Source organism: Mustela erminea, chromosome 1 (assembly GCF_009829155.1).
Source record: "Mustela erminea isolate mMusErm1 chromosome 1, mMusErm1.Pri, whole genome shotgun sequence".
Classification (NCBI taxonomy): Eukaryota; Metazoa; Chordata; class Mammalia; order Carnivora; family Mustelidae; genus Mustela; species Mustela erminea.
In genome coordinates, this window is record NC_045614.1 from 2,100,356 (window position 1) to 2,125,413 (window position 25,058).

At 54.7% G+C, this 25,058-nt stretch overlaps 2 protein-coding genes across 3 annotated transcripts in view; one reads left to right on the plus strand and one right to left on the minus strand.

Moving 5' to 3' along the window:
- The window catches only part of ZNF57 (zinc finger protein 57), a 60,847-nt gene extending 49,326 nt beyond the window's left edge, over positions 1-11,521 (plus strand). Inside the window, 1 exon segment of the mRNA XM_032305559.1 lies at positions 11,499-11,521. The gene's annotated coding sequence lies outside the window, so the exon portion shown is untranslated.
- LOC116569376 (zinc finger protein 77-like) lies at positions 18-24,984 on the minus strand. 2 transcript variants are annotated; one of them, XM_032305579.1, is made up of 4 exons: positions 24,812-24,984; positions 4,059-4,185; positions 2,801-2,981; positions 18-2,174 (listed from the first exon to the last, which is right to left on the minus strand). In XM_032305579.1, exons 1-4 carry the CDS (start codon positions 24,812-24,814, stop codon positions 479-481), a joined length of 2,007 nt encoding a protein of 668 aa, XP_032161470.1. In that variant the 5' UTR covers positions 24,815-24,984; the 3' UTR covers positions 18-478. The 2 variants fall into 2 exon arrangements, with proteins under 2 accessions (XP_032161470.1, XP_032161461.1); XM_032305570.1 differs by lacking the exon at positions 24,812-24,984 and adding an exon at positions 11,824-12,474.
- Positions 24,985-25,058: the final 74 nt, after the last annotated feature.

The window sequence follows — 25,058 nt, forward strand, 5'->3', positions numbered from 1 at the left end:
CGTCCTGCAGGCATGAAGACCGGAAGGAAGGGCAGACACAGAGCCGGGGTTTCCGGTCTCCACGAGAGAGGGCGAGATACACACACACATCACTTGTCACCCCTGGGGCCCAAAGACATCGTCACGGAAAGGAGAAATTTTATATAGCTCTACAATTTTCATGTGTGAAGTAACAAAATATATCTCATACAAAGGGCACAGAGAGGATGTTTTATCTCAGGGGTTCCTCCTGGCAACATGCAGTGGAAATAAGTATGACGGGGATCCCTGTTAGGGACGAGGCACTTACAAGGCACAACCATGTTTATAACAAAGAGAGACCGCTGTCCAGCCCTGAGTTTTTATGTACAAACTATACGAGGAACTATACCTAAAGGTTTCCCACCAGTCTGTACATTCATAAGGCTTCCTGCCAGTGTGTCTGACTGGATATACACGATCTTAAGGACAAATGAAGGCTTTCCCACAGTCCTTCCATTCAGAGTTTCTCCCCAGTGTGCGTCCTCACGTGGGCTCGCAGGTTGGTCGGGTACCTGAAGGCCTTCCCGCACTGCTGACACGCGTAGGGTCGCTCCCCAGTGTGCGTCCTCACGTGGGCTCGCAGGTTGGCCGGGTACCTGAAGGCCTTCCCGCACTGCCGACACTCGTACGGTCTCTCCCCGGTGTGCGTCCTCACATGGACCCGCAGGTTCGCGGGGCACCTGTAGGCCTTCCCGCACTGCTGACATTCGTAGGGTCTCTCCCCGGTGTGCGTCCTCACGTGTGCCCGCAGGTTCACGGGATACCAGAAGGCCTTCCCGCACTCCTGACACTCATAGGGTTTCACCCCGCTGTGCTTTCGCACGTGTACCTGAAGAGAGGAGTGACAGCTGAAGGCTTTCCCACAGTGTGGACACTCGTAGGGTCTCTCCTCAGTGTGTGTCTTCACGTGGGCTCTCAGGTTGGCGGGGTACCAGAAGGCTTTGCCGCACTGCTGACATTCATAGGGTTTCTCTTCACTATGTGTCCTCACGTGTTTTTGTAAGGACGAGGACCAACGGAAGGCCTTCCCGCATTGTGCGCACTCGTAACGCTTCTCCAAACTGTGTGCCCTCACGTGTCCTTGAAGGGAGGAGTGACGAGTGAAGGCCTTCCCGCACTGCGGACACTCGAAGGGCCTCTCCCCGGTGTGCGTCCTCACGTGCTCCTGCAGCGACGTGGAGCTGCTGTACGCCTTCCCGCACTCCTGACACTCGTAGGGTTTCACGCCACTGTGCATCCTCACGTGTCTTTGGAAATAGCGAGGATGTCTGAAGGCTTTCCCACACTGCTGACATTGGTAGGGCCTCTCTTCACTGTGAGTTCTGACATGTTCTCGAAGGGATAAGGAACAACTGTAGGCTTTCCCACATAACGTACACTCATAGGGTTTCAGTCCACTGTGCGTTCTCACGTGTCTCCTGAAGTACTTGGGACAACTGAAGGCTTTCCCACACTGCTGACAGAGATACGGTCTCTCTCCAGTGTGTGTCATCATGTGTCCTTGCAAGGACGCAGGATACTTGAATGTCTTCCCACACTGCTTACATTCATAGGGTTTCTCTCCACTGTGCGTTCTCACATGTTCTCGAAAATAGGAGAGGCAACTGTAGGCTTTCCCACACTCCACACATTCATAGGGTCTCTCCCCAGTGTGAGTTCTCACGTGACGTGTAAGGTAGGACTGATACATGAAGGCTTTCCCACACACGTCACACGCATGGACTCTCTGTCCACAGTGATCCTTCACATGACCCCGAAAGGACGACCTGCAAGGGAAACTTTTTCCACATTTCTTGCACTCTAAAGAGTGTTTACTACCGCGACTCTTCAAGTCTCTCTTCGAAGCTCCCCCAGGGTCCTGAGGTTCATAAGGTTTCTCTCCAAGGCCTGGGTCCACGTGAGGGCTGGGGCTCGAGACACAGCTGCAGGCCGACCCACATTCCTCACGGGGACTAGGTTTGTGTCCAGGGTGGGATCTTTGTGGATTCTCAGGGAAAGAACCATCTGTGAAGGCTTCTCTACACTTGGCGTAGCGACAGGACTTGTCTCCAGTAGGACGATCCTCACGCACGGTAAGACTTGTCATCTGCCTTCTGGTTTCTCCACGTCGACTATCTTCACTGCTTTCACAGACCCGCTCCACCAGATGACCTCTGTTCAAAATGGGAAGGCACACTGTTATGGAATAGTGATTTTAACTGATCTCTATATTAACGATCTATTGATATTAATGATTACTGGATACATAATGACCACTTCCAAGGAATGCGCATGTTTCTGTCACTATCTACACTGCTATGATGCAGAAGTAGCCAAATGCTCAGAATAAGGGCCCAGTAATAGCCATAACTGTCAAACATTCTTTCTTTTTTGTTTGTTTGTTTTAAGATTTTATTTATTTATTTAACAGAGATCACAAGTAGGCAGAGAGGCAGGCAGAGAGGAAGGGGAAGCAGGCTCCCCGCTGAGCAGAGAGCCCGACGTGGGGCTCGATCCCAGGACCCTGGGTCATGACCTGACCTGAAGGCAGAGGCTTAACCCAATGAGCCACCCAGGCGCCCCACCGTCAAACTTTCTTACATGTGGGTTTTCCTGATAAACATCTGGAGCTGGATTATGTATCTGCTGATCAATACTACATCACATTTATGAAGAACTTGTGTAATTCCGACTACACAACTCTTGAGCTAGGTTTATAACTCCATGCCTTCTTTAATTTCAAAGTATTCTAACAATTTGCCAAGACCCCCTTTCTCCTACGGGAGAGAGAGGCACTCACCTCAAACACCTCTCCTGGGACTGGGACTGATCTCCAATGTCATGAAATACCCAGTTTTCTCCAAAAAGAGCCCAGGAATCATTTCTTGTAAATGTTACTATTTTATCTTCACTGGATAGTTCATTCTCCAAAATATTCAGCTGAGTCCCTGATCCAAAAGGGTTAACTTGAGTGCAACAGTCTGCAAGAATTGGAAGCACAATTTAATTTCTTGGGAATGACCTGATATTTAAAGGTAAAGAAAATTCAGAAAACAAACCATTTGGGGATTTCTCTTCCCATACTGATCCCAAATGTAAATGAAGTTCATCAGGAAGAATGAACATGTGACCACAGAAAAATTCTAAGGACCTAAGTGCTTTGGGACTTTGGCAGTAAGAGGAAAAGCGTATGAAAAGGCAGCCTGTTTATGCGGAAATGCTTTAAAATCAATGGTGACTAATGTGGAGACAGTATTATTGGAAAAGTAAAGTAGGAAGAAGTGGGCAAAACCCTCACACGCACACACGACGTCTGTAAGAACACAGAAAGGCCTGCCCCGTGGGCGAGGATGGATGAAATGTCTGACAGGAGGCCAGGGGAATGAGAAAATCACCCTTCTCAGCACAAGGACGGAGTCACGTTTCTAACGGACATGCGCAAATGCCATTCCCTTCTCCAGAACCTGGTCCGGCTGAGGGCGGCTGGACCGTTCTGACGGCACCGAGGCCATCGGGGGAGCCTGCCTGACTGCCCCAGCTGCCACTGGGAGGTCGGACGGTGGGTGTGGCGCCGCCCAGCCCCCCACAACAGCCCAGCTGGGGGGAGGATTTGAAGGGCCACAAGCAGTCTGGTAGATGGGCTGCTGATTTGGTCTTCAAGGTCACCGAAGAGGACAAAGTGCGAGTTTACCTGCAGCATGATTACTAGGAGAATTACCTGCAGCATGATTACTAGGAGAATTACCTGCAGCATGATTACTAGGAGAAATGAGTGTGAACCACAGCGTATCCTTCGCAGAACTGAAAACCACAAAGGAGCCCATCCTCCCGCTGATAAAATTAGGGAGTCTCAGACTTTGATTGCAGCAACAGTCAATTTAACACAGGAAACTCTGTTTTCACCGAAAGGTATGTGACCCTCGGTAGTTTCCATGAAGGCCTGGGCCACGTCTGTCTCTTCCCCATCGTATTCCCATTCCTCGGCCCCAGGAAGATCAGACACTTGTAAGAAACACTCACTGGCTACAAGGTTAGAGACGGGGCGGAGCCACGCTTACCCAGGGAGGCCAGGTTCCTGCAGGTCTCCAGCATCACGTCCCGGTAGAGCTGCCGCTGACCAGGATCCAGCAAAGCCCACTCTTCCGGGGTGAAGTTCACAGCCACATCCTCAAAGACCACCGCGTCCTGCAACATCCACATGTTCTGTTGTGCAGCGCTCCCTCCTCACCCGTGTGTGTGGGAGGATGCGGGGGCGACACGCGGGGAACCGCATCCCACCCTAGGACCCAAGTCACACCCATGCGGGAAGTGACAACACGCAAACACACCCACGGCAGTGCCCTCAGTGACGGGAAGGGCTGGGACCCCGAAGCAGAGGGCGATGACGACAGCTCATACAGACGTACATACACCCCAATATAGGCTATTTGTACTGAAAATGAGCAGATCTGACTGAGCACATTTGTATGGTTAAGAATGAAAAGTGAAATACTCGTTCAGACCACACTGAAACTGGACGGCACATCTTTGACTTGCTCAAGGACGATTACAGCCCTTTCAGCCCCAAGAACTGGAACCAGATGTCAGGATGCTGTGAACACACAGATTCCAGTGCTGCTCTCACTGGAAGGCAACAAGGTCAAGGAGCCTAGCACAGTCCCCTCTATCCCGGCAGAGGCAGACACCACCCTGTCCCTGGGTTAGGTGGACAGTGAGCAGGGACACAGGGCCCAGGGGCCTGGCACACGCAATACATAAGAGAAGTTCCAGTTCCTGAAGAGTCACGGAAAGCAGCAGGGCCTCGACCATATACCCCGGTGCCCAGAATGCAAGCAGAAGCGCGCCAGAAAGAGGAGCCCCTGAGAGACTGACGGCAGCAGCCTCTGGCAACTTCCACAGATAAAGAAAAGGAGCGGACCCGCGCCGTCAGAGCAACACGGGGCGACGCCGCACGCATGGAACGCTTAAAAATCTTTTTTTTTTTTTTTTTTTTTTCAAAAAATCTGAGATCGTCCAAACAAAACCTATGTTCTTAAAACTTAAGGGAAAAACAAAATCCCATATGCCACCCACATCACTTAGTAAGAAGATCGGTTCTACTTCAACTGGGGTTATAACTGGGGTTTGCTTATCACACACCTGGTAACTACTGTATTTTAAATACGTTTTAAAAATCCATATGACCCCATGAACAATAAAAAACAATAATATAAAGAAAAATAATACGATCAAATCATGGGGAATGAATATGAGCAGGTACCTTTCTAAGAAGATATGCCAGCGGCCAACAGGTTCCGGAAAAGATGCTAGATGTCAGTTATCAGGGAAATGGATGTCAAGTTATAAGCAGATACCCCTTCAGACCCACTAGAATGGCTATAAAGAAACAAGTAAGTGCTGGTGAGCACCTGAGAAAGGGGGCCTCTCTTCATTTGAGAGAGAGAGCACAAGCAGGGGGAGCAGCAGGGGGAGAGAGAAGTAGGCTCCCCGCCAAGCAGGGAGCCCAATGTGGAACTGGATCCCAGGAGCCCAACAGAGGACTCGATCCCAGGACCCTGGGACCACTACCCGAGCCAAAGGCAGATGCTCCACCAACTGAGCCACCCAGGTGCCCTCAGGCATTTCTGCTGCTGGGGATGCAAAATGGCACAACCCGGAGGAGTCCGGCGCGTCCTCAAAATGACGACCGTCCAGCCTCGGTGCAATATAGCAGTCCCACTCCTACTGTCGATCTACCCAAGACAAGTGAACACGAGCACCAACACTATTTCCACGCACTCTCAGCAGCTTGATTCGTAACAGCCAGCAAGTGAAAACCACCCGAGAGCCCACCAACTCTCTGAAAATGAGTAACAGAGACATGACTCCAGTGAAATTAGAAGACCACAAGGGAGCTCCCACCAGTACCTCCGCTGCACTCAATAGCAAGAGACAATCTCGGACACATTACTGCCCCAGCAGGACAAAGGAAGGAAAGTTTTCTCCTCCCCTGGCAACAGCCCAGCCAATGAGAGGCAGTCACAGCCTACCCTATGAGAAGACACTAGGGCTAGAACCCCAAGGTTGCTCCAGTGGATGTCCTGTGGAACAGCCCCTCCTAATATCCCCTTCTCCTCGATGAAGGAGAGGTCCTCCCTACATAACAGAACTGCAAATCTCGGGGCGCCTGGGTGGCTCAGTCCACTGAGCAACTGCCTTTTGTGCAGGTCACGGTCCCAGAGTCCTGAGATCAAGTCCTAAATTGGGCACCCTGCCAGCGGGAGCCTGCCTCCCCCCCACCTCGACAAATAAATAAAATCTTAAAAAAAAAAAAAAAAGACTTGTAAATCTCTGCTATTACCAAGTAAACCCATTTTTGCTAGTACAATAACTGGCAGGTCACACTTAACCAACTGAGCCACCCAGGTGTTCCCGCAGGTTTACTTTAAAAGTTAACATTACATGATCACCAGCCTTTCCATGACGATTACAAACCAACTCCAAATTTGTTGCTCTCGACCCGCAAGAACGACCCGCAGACGAGGTTGAGTGGCAAACTTCTTTATTGTCAGTCTTCTACATATCTTGATCCGGGAACCCCGCTCCTCAAATTAAGCCCCTTATTATAGTATCAGTAGTTACAAATGCCCAATCACCATATCACGCGATTCACCTAAACACCAATCAGAAGGATTACTAGTGACCTTATCCATGAGCATGTGAGATGCTCGTGAGCACCTACGTGACTCCATAGGTTTCTATTGTTCTACAGATCTTGTGCCCTTCCCAAAACTACAAGTTAATCCTATACCCTCCTTGTGACTCCAGGCATTGAACGTGCATCGTCCATGAGCGCACCCATTATCTTTGGGTTAAACATTCACAGTCCCATTATCCTGGGCCTAGTCACCTACGTGACTGCCATCCACAAGTGCATGGCTCCCCACACAAATTGTCTTTAAAGAAAATTCTGGTCTTCCTGTAGGTGTGGAATCCACCCAGGTAGCATTTAAGTCTATGTTTATTAAAGACCAGAACAAGTATCTTTTCCCTTTAATCATAAGGACCAGGCTAGAATGCGAAAATATGGCCACTGCAGGTAAATTTGACAAACCATTCACACACATCCTAGATGAGTCACCTAAAAGAAAAACTGCTAAAATTCTCTTTTTTTTAATTAGCCCCCCCCCTTTTTTTTAAGTAGGCTCTGTGCCCAAGGTGGGGCTCGAACTCACCACCCTGAGATCGACTGCAAGCTCTACTCACTGAACCAGTTAGGGGCCTCGAGACCACTGGAATTCCTAATCCTCAATTCTGGCAAATGGAGGTTCCTAAACAAAACCAAAACCTGACTCGTTTATCCTCTTCTTGCAGAGGACCAGGGCAATGGAAAAAGGATTGTTACCAACTTAAGTGCTCCCGCGTCTGCTTCCCCGCAGCCGGGCTTTCCAAAGTCCTCCTCCCTCCCAGTGATCCAGCTGCAGGGGGCCACAGGGACCCTTCCCCGTCTTCCCTTGTAATCAGCTCAAAGAAACCACTCCCCACACTGGGAATGAATCTCTGTTCTTGTTGACACGTGCCCAGCGCCTTGCTGTACAGGACTCCCCAACTAGGAGGACTATAGTACAAAGTACAAAGTACAAAGAGGTCCCTCACGAACCTCAACCGATTCCTGTGTCTGAACCCACTCCCTTCTGTTTAGGTCCTTTGAGGGACACACCATTTTCTACTTAGATCTTATGCCCCATTCATTTCATTGGGCAGATATTGTTTTAAATAAGTGTCTCTGTCCCAGAAAAGGGAAACAAGACTAGAATTTGATAACAGTAATCAACATAAAAGCAAAGAAAATAAATGACCCTTCCACAGCTTTCATCTGCTCCATCTCTGACACACAACAGTAAAGTCTGGAGACACGGACCATTTGTCTTGATTGGATCACCTACATCCTCTTCCTGGGCAAAAACCTCAACTCATACTGGCAGGGTCCACAGTGTGCCTCCCATCAAGATTAAAATCGATCTCTCAGGGATGCCTGGGTGGCTCAGTGGGTTAAGCCTCTGCTTTCAGCTCAGGTCATGATCTCAGGGTCCTGGGATCGAGCCCCGCATCGGGCTCTCTGCTCAGTGGGAGAGCCTGCTTCCCCTCTCTCTCTGCCTGCCTCTCTACTTGTGATCTGTCAAATAAATAAAAAGAAAAATCTTTTAAAAATAAAATAGATCTCTCAAAGTGTCTTCCCAGAATGAATTAATACCCTATAAATAAAGAAGTCCTTTGAAGGCATCAGGCCCATAATAGAAAACTACAAGCCTCAGAGACCCAGCATCCCACACACTAGTCCCTGAAATGGCCTCTTTCTACCTGGGAGAAAACCCAATGGCCAAAGATAAAGGTTTGTCTAGAACCTTTGAGCAAGCAATACCACTGTTAACCCCTGGCACCCTGTTCTTCCTAAGCCCCACATGCTACTGACTCAGTTCCCAATGCAAATTCCAGGAGGAATACGTGACTCCAGGTTTTTACCAACAGAATAAAAAAATTTTCCCCCTGGGGTGCCTGGGTGGCTCAGTGGATTAAAGCCTCTGCCTTCAGTTCAGGTCATGATCTCAGGGTCCTGGGATCAAGCTCCACATTGGCTCTCTGCTCAGTGGGGAGCCGGCTTCCCTCTCACTCTCTGCCTGCCTCTCTGCCTGCTTGTGATCTGCCAAATAAATAAAATAAAATAAAATAAAAAAATTTCCCCAAGTCTGAAAACTGCCAATATTCAATTGGCTACTTTCAGACCTAGAGTCCTGGCTTAGAACCATCATACATTTTGGATTTTCATGTTACTTTTGCTTTCACAGTTGTCATCTGTCAAAACGTTATAATATTGATGTATCCAACAAGGAGATCATCTCCAGTGCTTACCATCTTGATAAACAGGGACCGGAGATGAGTGCCTCAGACTCCTCCCTTCTAACGTTTCTTGTTATTCAAATACAGCCTTACGTGTACTTTCCCTAGGACGTGGGACATCACTACCAGGAAAGCTCTTTCCTGGCACCGAGAAACAAAACCACTAAAAATGAAAAACTGACTCATAATCAATGATGCATTTGAGAAAAGGCCTCTACCAAAAAGGGGAAATGTAAAAAATACAGGGAAGTCTTGCTAAGAATGGAGTCAGGAGGGGCACCTAGGTGGCTCAGTCAGTTAAGCGTCTGACTCTTGGTTTCAACTCAGGCCACCATCAACCCCCGCGTCAGGCTCCACACTCAGCAGGGAGTCTGCTTGGGGTTCTCTCTCCCGCTCCCTGGGCTCCTCCCCCCGTTCACGCTCTCCTTCTGTAACATAGTAAATATTTTTTTAAAAAGCAGAAGAAGGAGGAGGAGGAAGAAGGAAGAAGGGAGGAAAAGGAGGAGGAGGAGGAAGAGGAGGAGGAGGAGGAGGAGGAGGGGGAGGAGGAGGAGGAGGAGGAGGGGGAGGAGGAGGGGGAGGAGGAGGGGGAGGAGGAGGGGGAGGAGGAGGGGGAGGAGGAGGAGGGGGAGGAGGAGGGGGAGGAGGAGGGGGAGGAGGAGGGGGAGGAGGGGGATGGAGTCCAGGACCAGCAGTTGGAGCCCCCACAGCCTACCACTCCTGATCAACCGCAGAAGCAACAGCAAGAGAAGGACGTGCGGCTGCACGGGGACACCACTTTACTATGACAACAGAAGGAAGATTATTTCCCCACATGGCAACAGCCCAGCCAATGAGACAGATACAACTCAGCCAATGGGAAGCGACGATACTTCCAAACCCAGTTGCTCCAATGGACTTTGTTTTATGGAATTATTAAAATACTTTAAAATGAGTGTGAAAATGGTTGAATAATTCTGTAAATACAATAAATACCGTAGAACTTTATCCTTTAAACAGATAAACGTCACGGTTTGTGACCCACACCTCAGTTAGAGCCATTTAAAAAAAAATTGTCATGGAGGGGCACCTACGTGGCTCCGCCGGTTAAGTGTCCAACTCTTGATTTCCGCTCAGATCTTGATCTCAGGGTCATGAGATCAAGCCCTGCATGGGGCTCTGTGATCAGTACAGAGTCTGCTTGAGATTCTGCCCTGTCCCCTGCCCTCCCCCTACTCACATGTGCTCTCTCTTAAAAAAGAAAAAGTCATAAAAGCTAAAAATATATCCTCCTTAATCTTTTGGCAATTTTACTCAAAAATGATAGAATTTAGGCAAGTAAAAAGTATGAAAAAGAAACAAAATTACAATTTCAGAGATTAAGGAGACTTAGGAGATATTATAAACTAGCTGTGGAGTTTTAAGATTTTTTTTTTAATGTATTTGAGAGAGCAAACAAGTAGGGGACAACAGAGCGAGAGGGTGAAGCAGACTCCCCTCTGAGTGCAGAGCCCAGTCCCGCAACCCCAAGATCAAAACCTGAGCCAAAACCGAGAGTCAGATGCTCAACCGACTGAGCTGCCCAAAGTCCTGATTTTTAAGTAGGCACCATGCCCAGCACGGAGACTGATGCAGGGCTAGAACTCATGACCCTGAGATCAAGCCCTGAGCTCAGATCAAGCGTTGGATGCTTAACCGACTGAGCCACCCAGGTTCCCCACAACGAAAGATGTTTTAGAATAAAGGAATAATTTTATACAAATTGGTAACATACCTGAGGTGACGCAAGGTAACAGAACATCTAAGGATGTCATTAAAGAAGCGAAATTAGTAGATTCAAATATCCCCACACTCGAAAGGCATCTCAAACAGTGCATAGGGCAGGTACCAAGCATTTGTTATTTATTTTTTTCAAGATTTTTATTTATTTATTCGACAGAGATCACAGGTAGGCAGAGAGGCAGGCAGAGAGAGAGGGGGAAGCAGGCTCCTCGCTGAGCAGAGAGCCCGATGCGGGACTCGATCCCAGGACCCTGAGACCATGACCTGCGCCAAACGCAAAGGCTTTAACCCACTGAGCCACCCAGGCGCCCCGGTACCAAGCATTTAAACATTGGTGATTCCCAAATGTAGAAGGGATCACAAAGCATTAGCAAGATGGGAAAAGGACAATTCACACAGTTTTGAAAGGCAACATTCACAAATATAAAGGCAAATCTTAGGTATAAGATTTTCTTCCTGTTTAGAAGGAAATCTTACACGTAAATGTACAGATAACATTAGAAGACAAAACCAAGTCTGTTCTCTTCTAGAAATGGATTCGATACTGACTCTTCATGAACATAACCTGCGCCTCTAGTGGAAACAAGACCAACGAACCACAGGCTTCCAGTCTATACCCGCTGAGGACATGCCTGTCTCGCGTCCCCGTGCGTGGACACAGCTGACTCAGAGACCAGACGGAAACAAGCACCATGAGGAAGAAGCGGTGTCTGAACGGAACCGAGAGCCGATTCCCTACGTGACCGGCTCCCTCCGAGATCGGGAACAAGCAGCTGAGGAGTCGGGCGTACAATTCCACACGTGACGGCCCGGCCGGTGCGGCAACAGAAAACAGGAAAGATTTAAAAACGAAAAGGCAGGGGCGCCTGGGTGGCTCAGTGGGTTAAAGCCTCTGCCCTCCGCGCAGGTCATGATCCCAAGGTCCTGGGATCACACCCCGCATCGGGCTCTCTTCCCAGGAGGGAACCTGCTTCCCTTCCTCTCTCTCTGCCTGCCTCTCTGCCTACTTGTGATCTCTGTCTGTCAAATAAATAAATAAAATAAAATAAATAAAAAGATTAAAAATAAAATAAAAACAAAAAGGCAGACTCCATCATCAGCAGGTGTCAGATGCAGAGTTTAGAAATCCCAGAGTCCTACAGACAAAATTCTAAGAACATAGAGATGAGCCCAGCCACCACCTACGTAGTGTTTGCATCCGGCAAGGACGGTTCCTGGAGAAGCACCGTCCCATGGATCCTGCGACATTCTGAAGTGGGACCATCAGAGCCCATCAGGTCGGAAACGAGACGGGAACAACTTACAAAACTGCAGCACCGTGTGCCAGCAAAGGGAAGGGGTCAGCACTGAGAGCCCCAAGAATGGGCGTGTTGATGGGACGCGGCCTTGCAGAGCGACACCTACGTTTGTCTCTCTCCCTGCTGCCCACACCTGCGCCTCCCCGCGCGCCTCTTCCCTCTGTGTCTCCTCCACGTCCCCAGAGAACGCTGTCCTTCCATCATCTCTGTCACCTAGGCCCACAGGGTCCCTCCCGTGTGACGCCAGCTGAGGCTGTACCTGGACACTCACCCTGAGGCTACCGACCTGGATTCAGGGTCAGATCCCACAAGTCAGTGCTCGGCCCCACGAGACTGTCCCCACCCCAAACACACACACGGTTCAGACACCAGGCCCAGGCCCTGCCATCACCCGCACTTCTGACCGACAGGCAGGAGAGCAGGTTCCCGTGCCCCCTCCTTTGTCCCAGTGACTTGCTGGAGGGGCTCACAGAACCCAGGGAAACACTCTCTTATGCTTTCCACTGTAGGGAAGGATACAGAGGAGCAGCCAGGAAAGGTACAGAGGAGCAGCCAGGAAAACAGAGGCACAGGGGGAGGGATGAAAGGAGTGTCCATACGTTCTCTGGGTGCCCCGCCCTTCCCGCACCCCACGTTTACAAACCCCCTTCTACTGGGATTTCTATGCAGGCTTCACCTCGTTGGCCTGATGGACCATTAACCCCACTTTCAGCCCTTCCCCTCCTCCAGGGAATGGGGCAGGACAGAAGTTCCAGCTTCTAATCACCGCGGGTCCTCCCGGGGACCAGCCCCCACCGGGAGCCAGCCAGGAGCCCACTCAGAGTCACCCGATGCAACAGAAGATGCTCCTATGCCCCAGCAAGGACAAGGGTTTTCTAGGGGCCCCGGATCAGGAACCAGGGGCGACTTCACGTACTTCCTCGTACACACAGCTGGCCCGGAAGGCGAGGAATGTCCTCGGGCCTGGAGACGAGGAAAGGGAGCCACGAGTCAACCGAGCTCAGCATCTCTCAGGATCCTTTCCTGGCCGGAGGGGGCTTCCTGCCAAACAGCGTGGGTCATTTCTCAGGTGAGAGCACACGGTTCGCAAAGAGATGTGACTGTATTAGATTACTTTCACAGATCCGCCTTATTACAAGGAGAACATGTCACTCTACTTGCATTTTTTGCAAAGCCTGCTGAGCTCTGAAAATGTACCAATATGGAGAAGAACAGATAACCAGTATTAACTGACACGATCCTATTGTAGTTTTCAGAGACCGGTCGCGTCCATTTCCGTCACTCGTCTCAATGGAGCAAACATGAAGTGAACAATCATTCCACTGTATTTTCCGAGTCTCGGAGTAACGGAGCTCTCGTGTTACGGAAAGCCTCGTCTTGTCTTTCTCGCCATCCCTGGAGCACAGACTGCGACAGAGAAAGTGAACCAGCAGCTGGGCTTTGCATATAAGCCTCCTCATGGTTCTTTCCGAGTCTTCAGCGGTGGGCTGCTTCTCCCCAGTAAACAGATACGTGTCTACGCTTTTCTCGTTTGGGTCAACACACGCGTGCTCAGGAGAGCTTTCCCAGCGTGTGGGGCAGCCCAATCTAGAAAACAGTCCGCCGAACGCATCTGACGGGAAGGCCGGGTCCTGTCTCACACGTGTCTCTGCTGCATACAGCGGGATGGGAGCCAAAGACCCCTTCACACGTCACTCTGCACTGTGAGGGATAATGAGTTTAATGACTCCCTCTTTATCTTCTCCTCTGTGTTTTTAAAGATTTTATTTATTTATTTGACAGAGAGAGAGATCACAAGTAGGCAGAGAGAGAGAGATCACAAGTAGGCAGAAAGGCAGGTAGAGAGAGGAAGCCGACTCCCTGTTGAGCAGAGAGCCCGATGCAGGGCTCGATCCCAGGACCCTGAGATCATGACCTGAGCCAAAGGCAGAGGCTTAACCCACTGAGCCACTGAGGGGCCCCTCTTTCAGGTCTTTTCAAGCATCCAAACGTACTTCTCACCCTCAGCAGCTAACTAGGAAAGACAGACACAGACATCTCTCTACTGTGGAAATGTAGTACATGTTTGATTTTTTCAATCACTAGTAGAGAAAACTAATGATGTAGTTTTAGCTGAAGAAATACTGTAACTGAAAAATTTACTCCTAAGTCAAATGATTATGCAGGTCATGTCCAAAAAGACTAGAAAGGCAATCATACAATCAGATGCTTAGTAAGTTTTCAGAATGCAAACTCACAAATCTCAGTGTGCACTTAATCACCAGAAACAAGCAGTTGAAAATTAAATATTAAAAAAAGACTGTTTAGGGCGCCTGGGTGGCTCAGTGGGTTAAACCGTTGCCTTCGGCTCAGGTCATGATCTCAGGGTCCTGGGATCGAGTCCTGCATCAGGCTCTTTGCTCGGTGGGGAGCCTGCTTCCTCCTCTCTCTCTGCCTGCCTCTCTGCCTACTTGTGATCTCTCTCTGTCAAATAAATAAAATCTTTAAAAAAAAAAAGGAGAGACTGTTTAAAAGACTTATTTATTTATTTGAGAGAGAGAAGAGCACAACTGTGTGGGAAGGGCACAGGGAGAGGGAAAAGCAGAGGCTCTACCGAGTCGGAGCCTGACGTTGGGCTCAATCCCGGGACCCTGAGATCATGACCTGAGCCAAAGGCAGTCGTTAAACTGTCTGAGCCACCCAGGCGCCCCCAAAAAGAGACTTTTTAACATTAAGCTTTTTAACTACTACCTAGCTAAACTGTCCTTATGTCTGCAAATATGTCCAATGGAGGATATAAATTGATTTAACTCACTGGTTGCGCTGTTACCAGGGCAGGAGGAAATCTTCCTCCGTGGTCTTCCTGGGACCGCAGTGTACTTCAAATATAGACTGGCAAGGTGCTAGTCTGAAGTTTGGGGATTGAGAACTTCCCCTGCTGGCCTACATAAAATAACTACAAAAAGTTATTCAATGACACACAGCATAAGGAAATAAATGGACAGACACCAAATTGAGACCATGATGTCAAGTCTCTCAAAAGGTCAAGAGTTTTAAGCAAATTTCACTGAATGTACAACCAGGTTTGTCTGGGGGTACTGTTATGGGATTTGTCCATTTCTGTTCTGTTTGAACTTAAAACACACTACTACTTTCTTCATTTTTGTTAAAGATTTAAGTCATCTCTATGCCCAACGCAGCTGCACGTTTCAACCCCACGACCGTCTGAGCCAGCCAGGCACAGCTTCACCACTGAACTGTAAGGGACAGTGTCTAAGAATAGCAGGGGTGCGCTGTAGAACAAGCTGGTGGGATTTTACCTAATGGAAGTCAAAGCTGTTAAAGCATATTAATATGAAAATACAAGGAAAACTCCTTAGAAGTGAGTGCGGAGGCCAGCAGGGGAAGTTCTCAATCCCCAAACTTCAGACTAGCACCTTGCGAGTCTATATTTGAAGTACACTGCGGTCCCAGGAAGACCACGGAGGAAGATTTCCTCCTGCCCTGGTAACAGCGCAACCAATGAGATGCTCACAGCTCAGCCAATGAGAGACAGTCAGAGCCCAGCCAATGAGAAACAGAGCATGTGAATGAGATGCTCACAGCTCAGCCAATGAGAGACAGTCAGAGCCCAGCCAATGAGAAACAGAGCATGTGAATGAGATGCTCACAGCTCAGCCAATGAGAGACAGTCAGAGCCCAGCCAATGAGAAACAGAGAATGTGAATGAGATGCTCACAGCTCAGCCAATGAGAGACAGTCAGAGCCCAGCCAATGAGAAACAGAGCATGTCAATGAGATGGTCACAGCTCAGCCAATGAGAGACACAGCCCCGACTGTGAGAGACAGTCACAACTCAGCCAATGAGAGGCCACGCCACGTGGAACCCAACTTGCTCCCACGGACGCGGTCTTTGGAACGGCCCCGCCCGCGTCCCTTCTCTAGGAGAGCGCGGTTCTCCCTCCCTTCGCGGACCTGCTGTGGTTTGGTCGTGGCTTCTGTGTCCCCTATTATGATTCTCCGCTATTCCCAGATGAACCCAGTTTTGCTGAAAAGTGACTGGCAGTTTTACTTTTAGGGTCAAGTTCCCCGGTGATCACGCATGGGCCCCGAGAAGCCCCCACGTCCCACCTGCGGGGCAAACGTGCGGGTCCCACAGAGCCCGCTGCGTTCGCGGCCTTCCCCCCACCCTGAGCGGGAGGGTCGCTTTTGTCCTGGGATCAGGGCCCCGCAGCCTGTCCGCTCCGCAGGGCCTGCGGGGACCTGTGTTGGGGCGTCCCGTCTCTGACGACTCACTGGCTTTCGTTCCGGCTCCGTTTCGGAGCCGGCTGCTCCTCTGGGATCTGTGCCTGCTGGCAGAGCGCCGGCCTCTGCTGACTTCTTCTGTGAGGAGGCTACTCCTGTAGAAACAGGGATTAGGGGCGCCTAGGGGGCTCAGGGGGTTAAAGCCTCTGCCTTCGGCTCAGGTCATGATCCCAGGGTCCGGGGATGGAGCCCCACGTCGGGCTCTCTGCCCAGCGGGGAGACTGCTTCCCCTCTCTCTGCCCACTTGTGATCCGTCAAATAAATAAAATCTTTCAAAAAAATCTTTAAAAAAATACATAAAAAGAAACCCGGGATTAGAAATTCTTATTTTGGTCTAGAGAAAACCAGCAAAAATGGATTCCAGTCACCACAGCGCTGTGAGAGGGCGTGCAACGGTGACCCTGGCCACTTCCAGGTTCCCAGACCACAGCGGCAGGCCATCTGGGCGGTTCGGCTGATCAGCTGACTCCTGACTTCGGCTCAGGTCTCGGGACTGAGCCCTGGTGAGGCTCAGCGCGGGGCCTGGGGTCGCCGGACGTTCTTCCTCTCCGTCCGCCCCTCCCCACTAGGGCCAGCCAGCGCCTTCTCCAAAAACAAAACCAAAACCACAGTCTCTCCTCAAATGCGCTGCTAACAACTGAACAAACAAACGGATGTAAGTGAGCACTACCACGGCCCTTATGGGGAACTTCCGATCTCAATCTCCCAAACTGGTCTCACTGGTCACTAAATCTGCAGGTCATGATTCCAAAACACAGAATCTGATACGCATGGTACGGGTCCCTTGAGACTCCCGGATCTTCAGGGAGCCGAGGGACCCTCCTTACCCAAGACCGCTTGGAATGACCTGAGGCCAACGACGAAGGAAGACAAACGGCCTCGGACGCATCTTCTCGGCGGCGTCGGGGGCACAGACCCGCGCAGCCCCCCTGCACCGCGGCCCGCCCCAACCACCGGCTGGAAACGCCGCCGACCTTCGCTGCGCTGACCCGGTCCCGGCTCCCGCTGACCGCGGCGCACCGACCCCGCGTCGCCGGAGAGGACGCTTCTCAAGCTCGAACCCCCGACGCCTCCTGTCCCCTGCGCTGCGGGACAGTGTCCCGAGGACGGAGACCCCCGCGAGCCTGCCGAAGCACGGGACACGGCTTTTCGACTGGCCCAGCGGGTCCCCAGACTCACACCAAGTCTCCCGTGGGTGCGGGCGCGTGGGCGCGGGCCAGGCCACGCGAGGGGCGACCCCGACCGGGGAGAGGGACAGACGCCTCACGTCGGCAACGACACCGCCACACGCGCCGGAAACCCCTTCCGAGCAGCCACAGCCGCGGCCCTGGCGCTGCGGGACCCGCGGCCGGTCGCCCCCGGGAGCCGGGCCCCTGCGGGCCGAGCACAAGGGACCGCGGCGAGTGCGCGGGACTCGGGTCTCCCTCCCGCGCGGCCCCCAGCCAGGCGGGGCGGACCGCTGAGCCGGGTCGCCCGGGGACTCAGCGCACAGGGAGGCGATGGGACCCCGCGGCCCGCGCCGGCGGCTCCTGTGGCGTCCAGCTCGCTCCGGCCCGCGAGGAGGACGGACAGCGGAGGCCACCGACGGCCCGAGATCGCCAGCGGCCCGCGGGTCCGCACGTCGCCGCCGAGAGCCAGAACCGCTGAGAAAGGCTGAGGCCGCCTGGACGCCCGAGCCCCGGAGCCCTCCTCCCAGCCGTCCCATCCCCCCATTCCCACGGGGGCCCACGGCCGCGGGGCTGTCCCCCAAGTCCCTCCTGACAGGCTTGGAGGAAGCGCTCTGCGGATGGGGACGGGCCCCTCCGTCCTCCCGGACCCCGAGCCACTCGGTGCCCAAGCCCCGCTCCCCAGCAGCCCCGGCTCCGGGGCTCCCACCGGCTCCGGAGCCCCCACCGCCCCCACCGCGGGGGTCCCTCGGAACCGCAACCGGTCCCCGCCGCGGAGCCCCGCCCCCTCCTCAGGACCCTGGGACACAGACAGCATCTCCCCGACCTCCCGCACTGCGGCTCGCTCGGGCTCTCGTCCCTCCGAAGGGATCCTGCAGGCCGTGGCTCCCCCAGACGGGAAAGCGGTTCTGGAACCGGATGGGGCGACTCCAACACCGCGGCGGGAAGGAAGCGCCCCTTCCGCAGGTTCAGCCACCCCTGGGCCCGCAGCTTGCTGCCCCCACACCTACTGCCCCCCTTCACACTGAAAGTCCTGTTTCTTTTTTCTTTTTTAAGATTTTATTTATTGGACAGAGATCACAAGCAGGCAGAGAGGCAGGCAGAGGGTGGTGGGGGCCAGAGCAGACTCCCCGCTGAGCAGAGAGCCACATGCGGAGCTGGATCCCAGGACCCAGGGCCCCAGCCGAAGGCAGGCAGAGTTTTAACCCACTGAGCCACCCAGGCGCCCCTAAAAGCCCAGTTTCAATGCAAGAGAACCACACAGTGTGTGTTTCCTACTCGGGTTCGAAGGCCACGGGACCGGCTTCCTCCAGAAGGATTGGAAAGGCAGCCGGGCTCGCAGGCCCAGGGCTGCATAGTCGTTCTGACTTTTCTCGAATCTTGAAAGCCAATCTGAGTGAGGGCAAGTTTCCGCAGGCTCGACTGTGTTCCAACACTGGATGATTTCCTTCCCCGCCCCTTCCCAGACCCCTTCTCCGGAAGACACAATCCACCTGCGACAGCTTTTGGCCTCCAAAGGCCATGATGTCCCTAAAGGAGTGCAGTTTCTCACACTCGGGACCCGCGTGTGAATCAGGAACAGTCAGTATGGGTGGACCCACGTGAGCCCCCGGGGACTGCTGCCACCACGGCTCCCCTGCTGAGCTCCGTGTCACCCGCACGCAGCACCTCAGGGAGGCTGTTTCCATGGTTTCCAGATGCTTGGGATTTAAACACTGAAAGCAGCAGGGACGCCTGGCTGGCTCAGACTGTGTGGCTCTGGGGTCTCGGGGTGGCGAGTTTGTGGGCACAGGGATTACTTACATAAACGAATACACACATTAAAATGAAGACTAAATAACTGAGAGTTGCAAACGGCACAGATCGTGCTGGGCACGGGACGACTCGTCCCGGAAGGCCCTGAGCAGCTCCTTCGGCTCAACCTGGGGCGTCATCTGCACTTACCCTGGGCTCTGTCCCCTCACCGTGTGCAAGAGCAGAAGTGTTCCCACCGGGGGTCCGCACGCCCGTCAGGGAGCTCATGACCTTGAATACCACAGAGACCTCGAGGTGCACACTCACCAGATGCTGAACTTGAACTGTCTGCTCTGCCATCGGGACGGGTCCCGCCTCCAGGGGCCCCTGGGGGGCTCAGTCCCTGACACGTCCCGACTCCTGGTTGCAGCTCCGGTCAGGTCTGCGCGTCGGGCTCTGTGCTGAGCGTGGCATGAGCTTCAGCCTCCCTCCCCCCACCCCCTGCCGCTCCGCACACCCCGCACGCGCAGGCACCCGCTCGCTCTCCCCTCTCCGAAACACACAGACGAAAACCAACAGAAAATGAAACGCTGCTCTAGGAAACCACAGGCAAACATCTGTTTTCCCCCCGTGACGTGTGAGAACACGGGCGAGAGACACCCAACGACCGGCTCGGTGAAGGACACGTAATACTGAAATCGAGTGTCCCTTAGTCCAGGCTGGTCTGGACGTAAAAACCATCTGCCCCGACAGGGACTCCACAGTCCCCGAGTCGCCGCTGGACGTTGTGAACCCACTGGCCTGAAACAACACGGTTGCTGCTCCGTAACCAATCTTAGTGCCGAATGTTCCCCAAGCCACGAAGAACGCACCTGCCAGGTCCCACCCGCGTGCCTGGTCCCCGGACGCCTGTCTGCGTGGACGGAGGTCACAGGGCTCCCTCCGCCGGGGCAGGAGTAGGTTTTAGCCACGGCTTACACGCTTCCTCACTGCACCCAGCCTTCTGGTGTAGACAGGCCAGCGCGTGTCCTGGGCCTGCAGTTCTGAGGAAACACGGTCCCTCCCTGGGAGACAGCTCTCACTGTCACCGGGATCGGGGTGCCCACGGGACCAGCCGGGTTTGGCCGGGTCCACGCAGTCACTGTGCAACACCCACAGTCCCGGGGCTTCATGGAACGCACTCGTGTCACTACGGAGAAGCAGCCGGACACACTCTGGCGAGATCCCCCCACACCCCGAGTCCGCACGGTCTGCGGCTGGTCCTTCTGAACCTCACGCCCTCCCCCGGAGCCCCTGCACTCCCAGCGCCGAGACCTCACAGGACGGTGCGGCCGCTTGGACTCCCTCCTTACACCCTTGGTGGGAAGGGCTGACGGCTTCTCTGCCAAGACCCTCCGTGCTCTGGGAGAGCCGTCTCCGCAGCACCTGCCCAGGGACAAGACGACAGGGAGACCCGGGCATCGGGAGATTTTGTCCCCCCAAAAGACACCTCTAGGTGCTCTCCAACCTCGCCAGAAGGGCATCTGCCTCCGACCCTAGAATGGCCACACTGCAGGGAAGGGGTCCTGGATGCAGAGGACACATCCGGACCCCCAGCACCCCCGCCAAGTTCCACATACTGCGTGCAGAGGCGACAGTCATGGCGCCAGCAGGGGCGCCCTCGGGTCCCACCGTGCTCCCCACCAGGGGCCCAGCAGGAAGCTCAGCATCCTGCAAGCCCACGCGACTTTCCCTGGGATCCGTGGTCCCCGGGGAGGAGACCCACCTCCACCTCCCAGCGCCACCCAGCAGACGAGCCCATCCCCCACACGGGGCTTCCCACTCCCAGTTTCCTCCCAGATCTCTGTTTCCACAGCCACCCCTCCCCCCTCCTCTGCACGGAGCCCTCCTCCCCTCTGTCCTGCAAAGAGCCTGTGGTTTTGCAACCTTACACGCTCCCAAGTGCAGTTCCCGCAATGGCAGAGTAAATCCAGTTTGGGGGTAAAGTAACCGACAGCTTTATTTTTAATGAGTGATCAGACGGTTGGCACTGACAGAGGACGGACACATGGCCTGTGGGGAAACAGCAGAATGTTCGCACAGGGCCCTGGTTTGGGGAAGAGAACAGCGGGTGCTGTGGGGCCAGGGCGGCCACGGGGACATGGGGACACGGGGCCTTGAAGACTGTTTACGTTGGGGCGGAACGAGCGATGGCTTCCCTTGACATGTGCACGGACCAGAGCCCAGTCCTACGGATTCCACATCCCCAAAACAAGGGGACTGCACCAGGGGAAGTGCCCGCAGTGGTGCGTGTGACCACAGCGACGGAAGAGGTTTCTCACAGCACAGAAGAAGGGTGGTTTGCACCGGCCGGGGGGTGGGGGGGACGCACAAGTGTACTGAACACAGGGACACGGAGAGATGCGCGAACTCCTGAGCCGGACAGAACACAAGCAACACACAGAAATGAGACTGCACGGACGTCCACAGAGCGTGAAGGAGACGGAAGAAACCCGCAGATGCACGGTGGCAGGTGACGCTGCCCTAGAAGGGGCACCCCAGAGTGTCCAGCCCAGCGGGCATCAGAGCGACTGACATGTGGCCCGAAGCAGATCCCAGGTCCGCCCCGAGCTGGACAGAGCCGAGCCAGAGAGCTCCCGGGGCCAGGGGACAGGCATCCGCCCGACGGGTGACGCACGTCCCGCCAGCAACAGTGCCAGCCCACCCGCGTGTCAGTGTTTACTCCGGTTTACACTTAGTCAGACGACTGCAGCCGCGGTGCCCACACCAGCCGGGGATGAACCTGGGGACCGCCCACCCCCCCAAGGCCCTGACTCCCCCACAGTCGAGAACATAAGAGCCCACTGCACACATGACAAGGACGTAAGTCGTGTCGCCCACGCTGGCCTCACTGGGCAGCAAGAGCTTCCCCAGGACACACTCGGGAGGAGCAACATGGGTGAGCGGCTCAGAGCAGGGGCTGCTGCCCCAACAGGGCACCGGAAACCCCGCAGCAGAGGGTCAGGCCCGGTCTGGTGATGGAGACCAGCTCTCCCTGCTGACAGTAGCCCAGGATGGCCTCTGCCAGGGACACAGGGAGGGGACCCTGAGCTCCAGGGGACAGAATCCTGCAGCTCCACACACCCTGCCCTCCCCCATCCATGTGGAGACGGCCCCTCCTCCAGGGCCCCAATTCTTACCAGGGAGGAAACCCTCAGAGTTCAGTTCTGACCCCTACAGGCTCTGCCTTCATCAACCCTTCCAAAAGCATTTGAACCCTAAGAGCCTTCCCTGCCCTTCACAGACTTCCTCCGTTTCCACAAATCCAACTCCGTGGCTGATGCTAAACTGACTCTCGGGGCCCAGCCCCTGGGCGCCCCCAGCTCGGCCCACACAGCTGCAGGTGCCTCTCCTGTTCCAAGCTCTGTGGCTCCTCCCAGCATCAACAGCTCCTTCTGCAGGGGTCCTGGGGCTGGAGCCTCCTGCAGGGGAGCAAGACCCCACTGCCCCTTCCCTACCTCACACCAATGCCAGCTTCAGGTGCGGCTTGCCCCAGCCCAGGTGCGGCACCTGCTTCCGGCACCCTGAGTATTGAAATAAGACAAAGACCCCAACCCAGAGTGTGAACGACAGACAGCGTGCAGAATTCCCCCCTTCCACCCCGTGCTCAAGGATACAATCGGAAGGGACGTTCCAGGGCATGTTTATGGTTTTACAGGAGTGGAACGTGTCACGTTTTTCACAAAACAGTTATTCTTTAATTTTATCCTCATGATAACAAATCATATGTCAGAAATTGTCACATCTCAGTTCCCAGAACTTCTCTGCATCTGACCGTCAGCTATTAACCAGAAGTGGGTCAGGATCACACAATGTCCCAACTCTGGACCCTGCGGGAACACTCACTAGCATCTGGATGAATCCTTTAATCCATGCCTCTACCCACCTGGCATGAAGGTGGGGAACCCCCTGCATCTTCCCCCCAAACCTGATGAACAGGGACACTTCCTGGACTGACACACTTTTCCCCCGAGGGGACATTCTCTGGATAAGCCCCAGAATAACACGAGAATCCGCAGGAAAAGGAAGACGGGACCCACCGGCCCCCCGCCCCGCTCAAGGGGAAGCAGGAGGCAGAAAGCATTCAGGTTTCCACCTGCTGCACCTAGGCCTGCCTGAGAGCGAGCTGTCCACGCCGAGCTCCACGGGGACAGTGCGGCCACGGGGCTCAGTGACAGGCAGGCTCTCCCCGAGCCCGGAGCTCCTGGGCAAACGTCCTGGAGGTAAAGGCATGCCCTCCCCCACTCGGGGGGGTGTGGGAAACGGCGGCTGCAAAAAGGGCCCCTGCCCCCTTCCACCAAGCCAGGACTCACGGGAAGTCCCCCTTGTTGATCCGCCCCAGGGCCGGCCACAGACCCCCCAAATCCACACTCTGGGCCGCACCCACGATTCGCTCAGCGGCCGGTCCCCACGGACCCGTGGTCACAAAGTGCTCGCCGTTCCAGGGCTGCTCTGGCTTCTCTCCTTCCTCCGGACCCTGAACGTGGGCTGCCGCCTGCCTGAGCCACGGACAGCCCCTCCCGTGGACAGGCTGGCCTCAGGGAGCCCCAGGTCGGCACCACGCCTGGCCATGCCTGCGCTTCCTTACTCCTCTCTAGAAAAGAAACCCCCTCCTCCACAGCTCCGGAGACGCTAGTCTGGCGGGTCTTCTGCTCACAGCGGGGGTCGCACTGAGGCAGCCCCGCCCCCGGCGCCACAGTGCCCGCCCCCAGCCCTCCCCTCATTCTTCTCAATACACGTCTCTCCTCCCTAAATTCGTATGTTTCACTGGACACCGGTGTGACCAGCTGCCCAGCACTGTCCCTTTCCCGCCCGCACCTGACCCCTTTAGCTCCCCATCCCCACCTGGTCCCAACAGGTTCTGAGAAGCAGAACAAGCCCCGGCCCACCGGGGCAGAGGAAGCTCGGAGCACAGGGAGGCCTTCCCTTCCCTTCCCGGGAACCACCTTCCCGCCTCTGCTACTCTTAGGGCAAAGCCCTGTCTCTCTCGGACCGCAGGTGCTGGAGGGTCCCCGAGACCCGTCTGTCCTGCAGCAGTCTTTGGAGTGTTAAAAACAAGACGACAGACCCCAAATGGAGTCCCTCGCACTCAGCTCCTTGTCACCCAGCCAAGAGTCAACTGAGCGGCAGTTTCGGCCTCTCCCAGCAAAGGAATCTTAAACTCGTCCATCAGGAACTAGCTGGTCAGCAGCAGCCAGGTCCTCCGGCGGCTCGACCCCGGCCACCCCGCCAAGGGCACCTGGTGACCTGCCGACCCCCCCGCTTCCCCCTGTCACCGCTTCCCGCTCCCACCGGGCCTCGCGCAGCTCCCCAGCCCCGTCCGCCCGCGATGGCACGCCGCCCCCGTGCATCACCGAACGGAGTCACTGCTCGGCAGCGCCCTTAACCGAGCACGGACGTGGCACCTGTCATGGGGGGCCCCGGCCGCCCCCAGCCCTTGCCGTCTGCGCGGGGTCCCCCCACCCTCCTCGGACCCCCACCCACGGGAGGACACGGCTCGGGGCCGGGGGAGGGGACAGGACGCTGCGGCCCCACCCCCTCTGAGGGCACCGACTCGGGTCGCGACCCCCAGGCTCGGGGCCGCCCGGCCGCGGCCACCTCCAGCCGTTTGGGGCCGGCTCGCAGCGGCTCCGCCCGAACCCGGGCACTCACCATCTCGCGCTCCCGCTCGGGGCTCTCTCTGCGTCCAGCCCGCGGCTGCGCGACCGGGGCCTACGAGACCGAAGAGGCCGGGACGCGAGCAGCCGCGCGGGGCAGGTGCGCACGGCCGCCGGGGCCGCCGAGGAGCTGTGGACACGCGACTGGAGTACGCCCTCCTCCGATCTCATTGGACGGCGCTCCGGGCCCTGCGCCCTGATTGGGCGGCTCCCCGGACCCCTGCGCCCTGATTGGTTCATCT

What these genes read in the sequence shown, in the direction of transcription:
- LOC116569376 (XM_032305570.1), bottom strand. Translation starts at nt 11,886, where the DNA reads ATGTCGCAGGATCCATGGGACGGTGCTTCTCCAGGAACCGTCCTTGCC. An exon ending in TTGCCGGATGCAAACACTAC is followed by an intron (nt 4,186 to 11,823) that starts GTAGGTGGTGGC and finishes TGGATGTTGCAG; the next exon opens with GACGCGGTGGTCTTTGAGGA. An exon ending in TCCCAGGAGAGGTGTTTGAG is followed by an intron (nt 2,175 to 2,800) that starts GTGAGTGCCTCT and finishes CATTTTGAACAG; the next exon opens with AGGTCATCTGGTGGAGCGGG.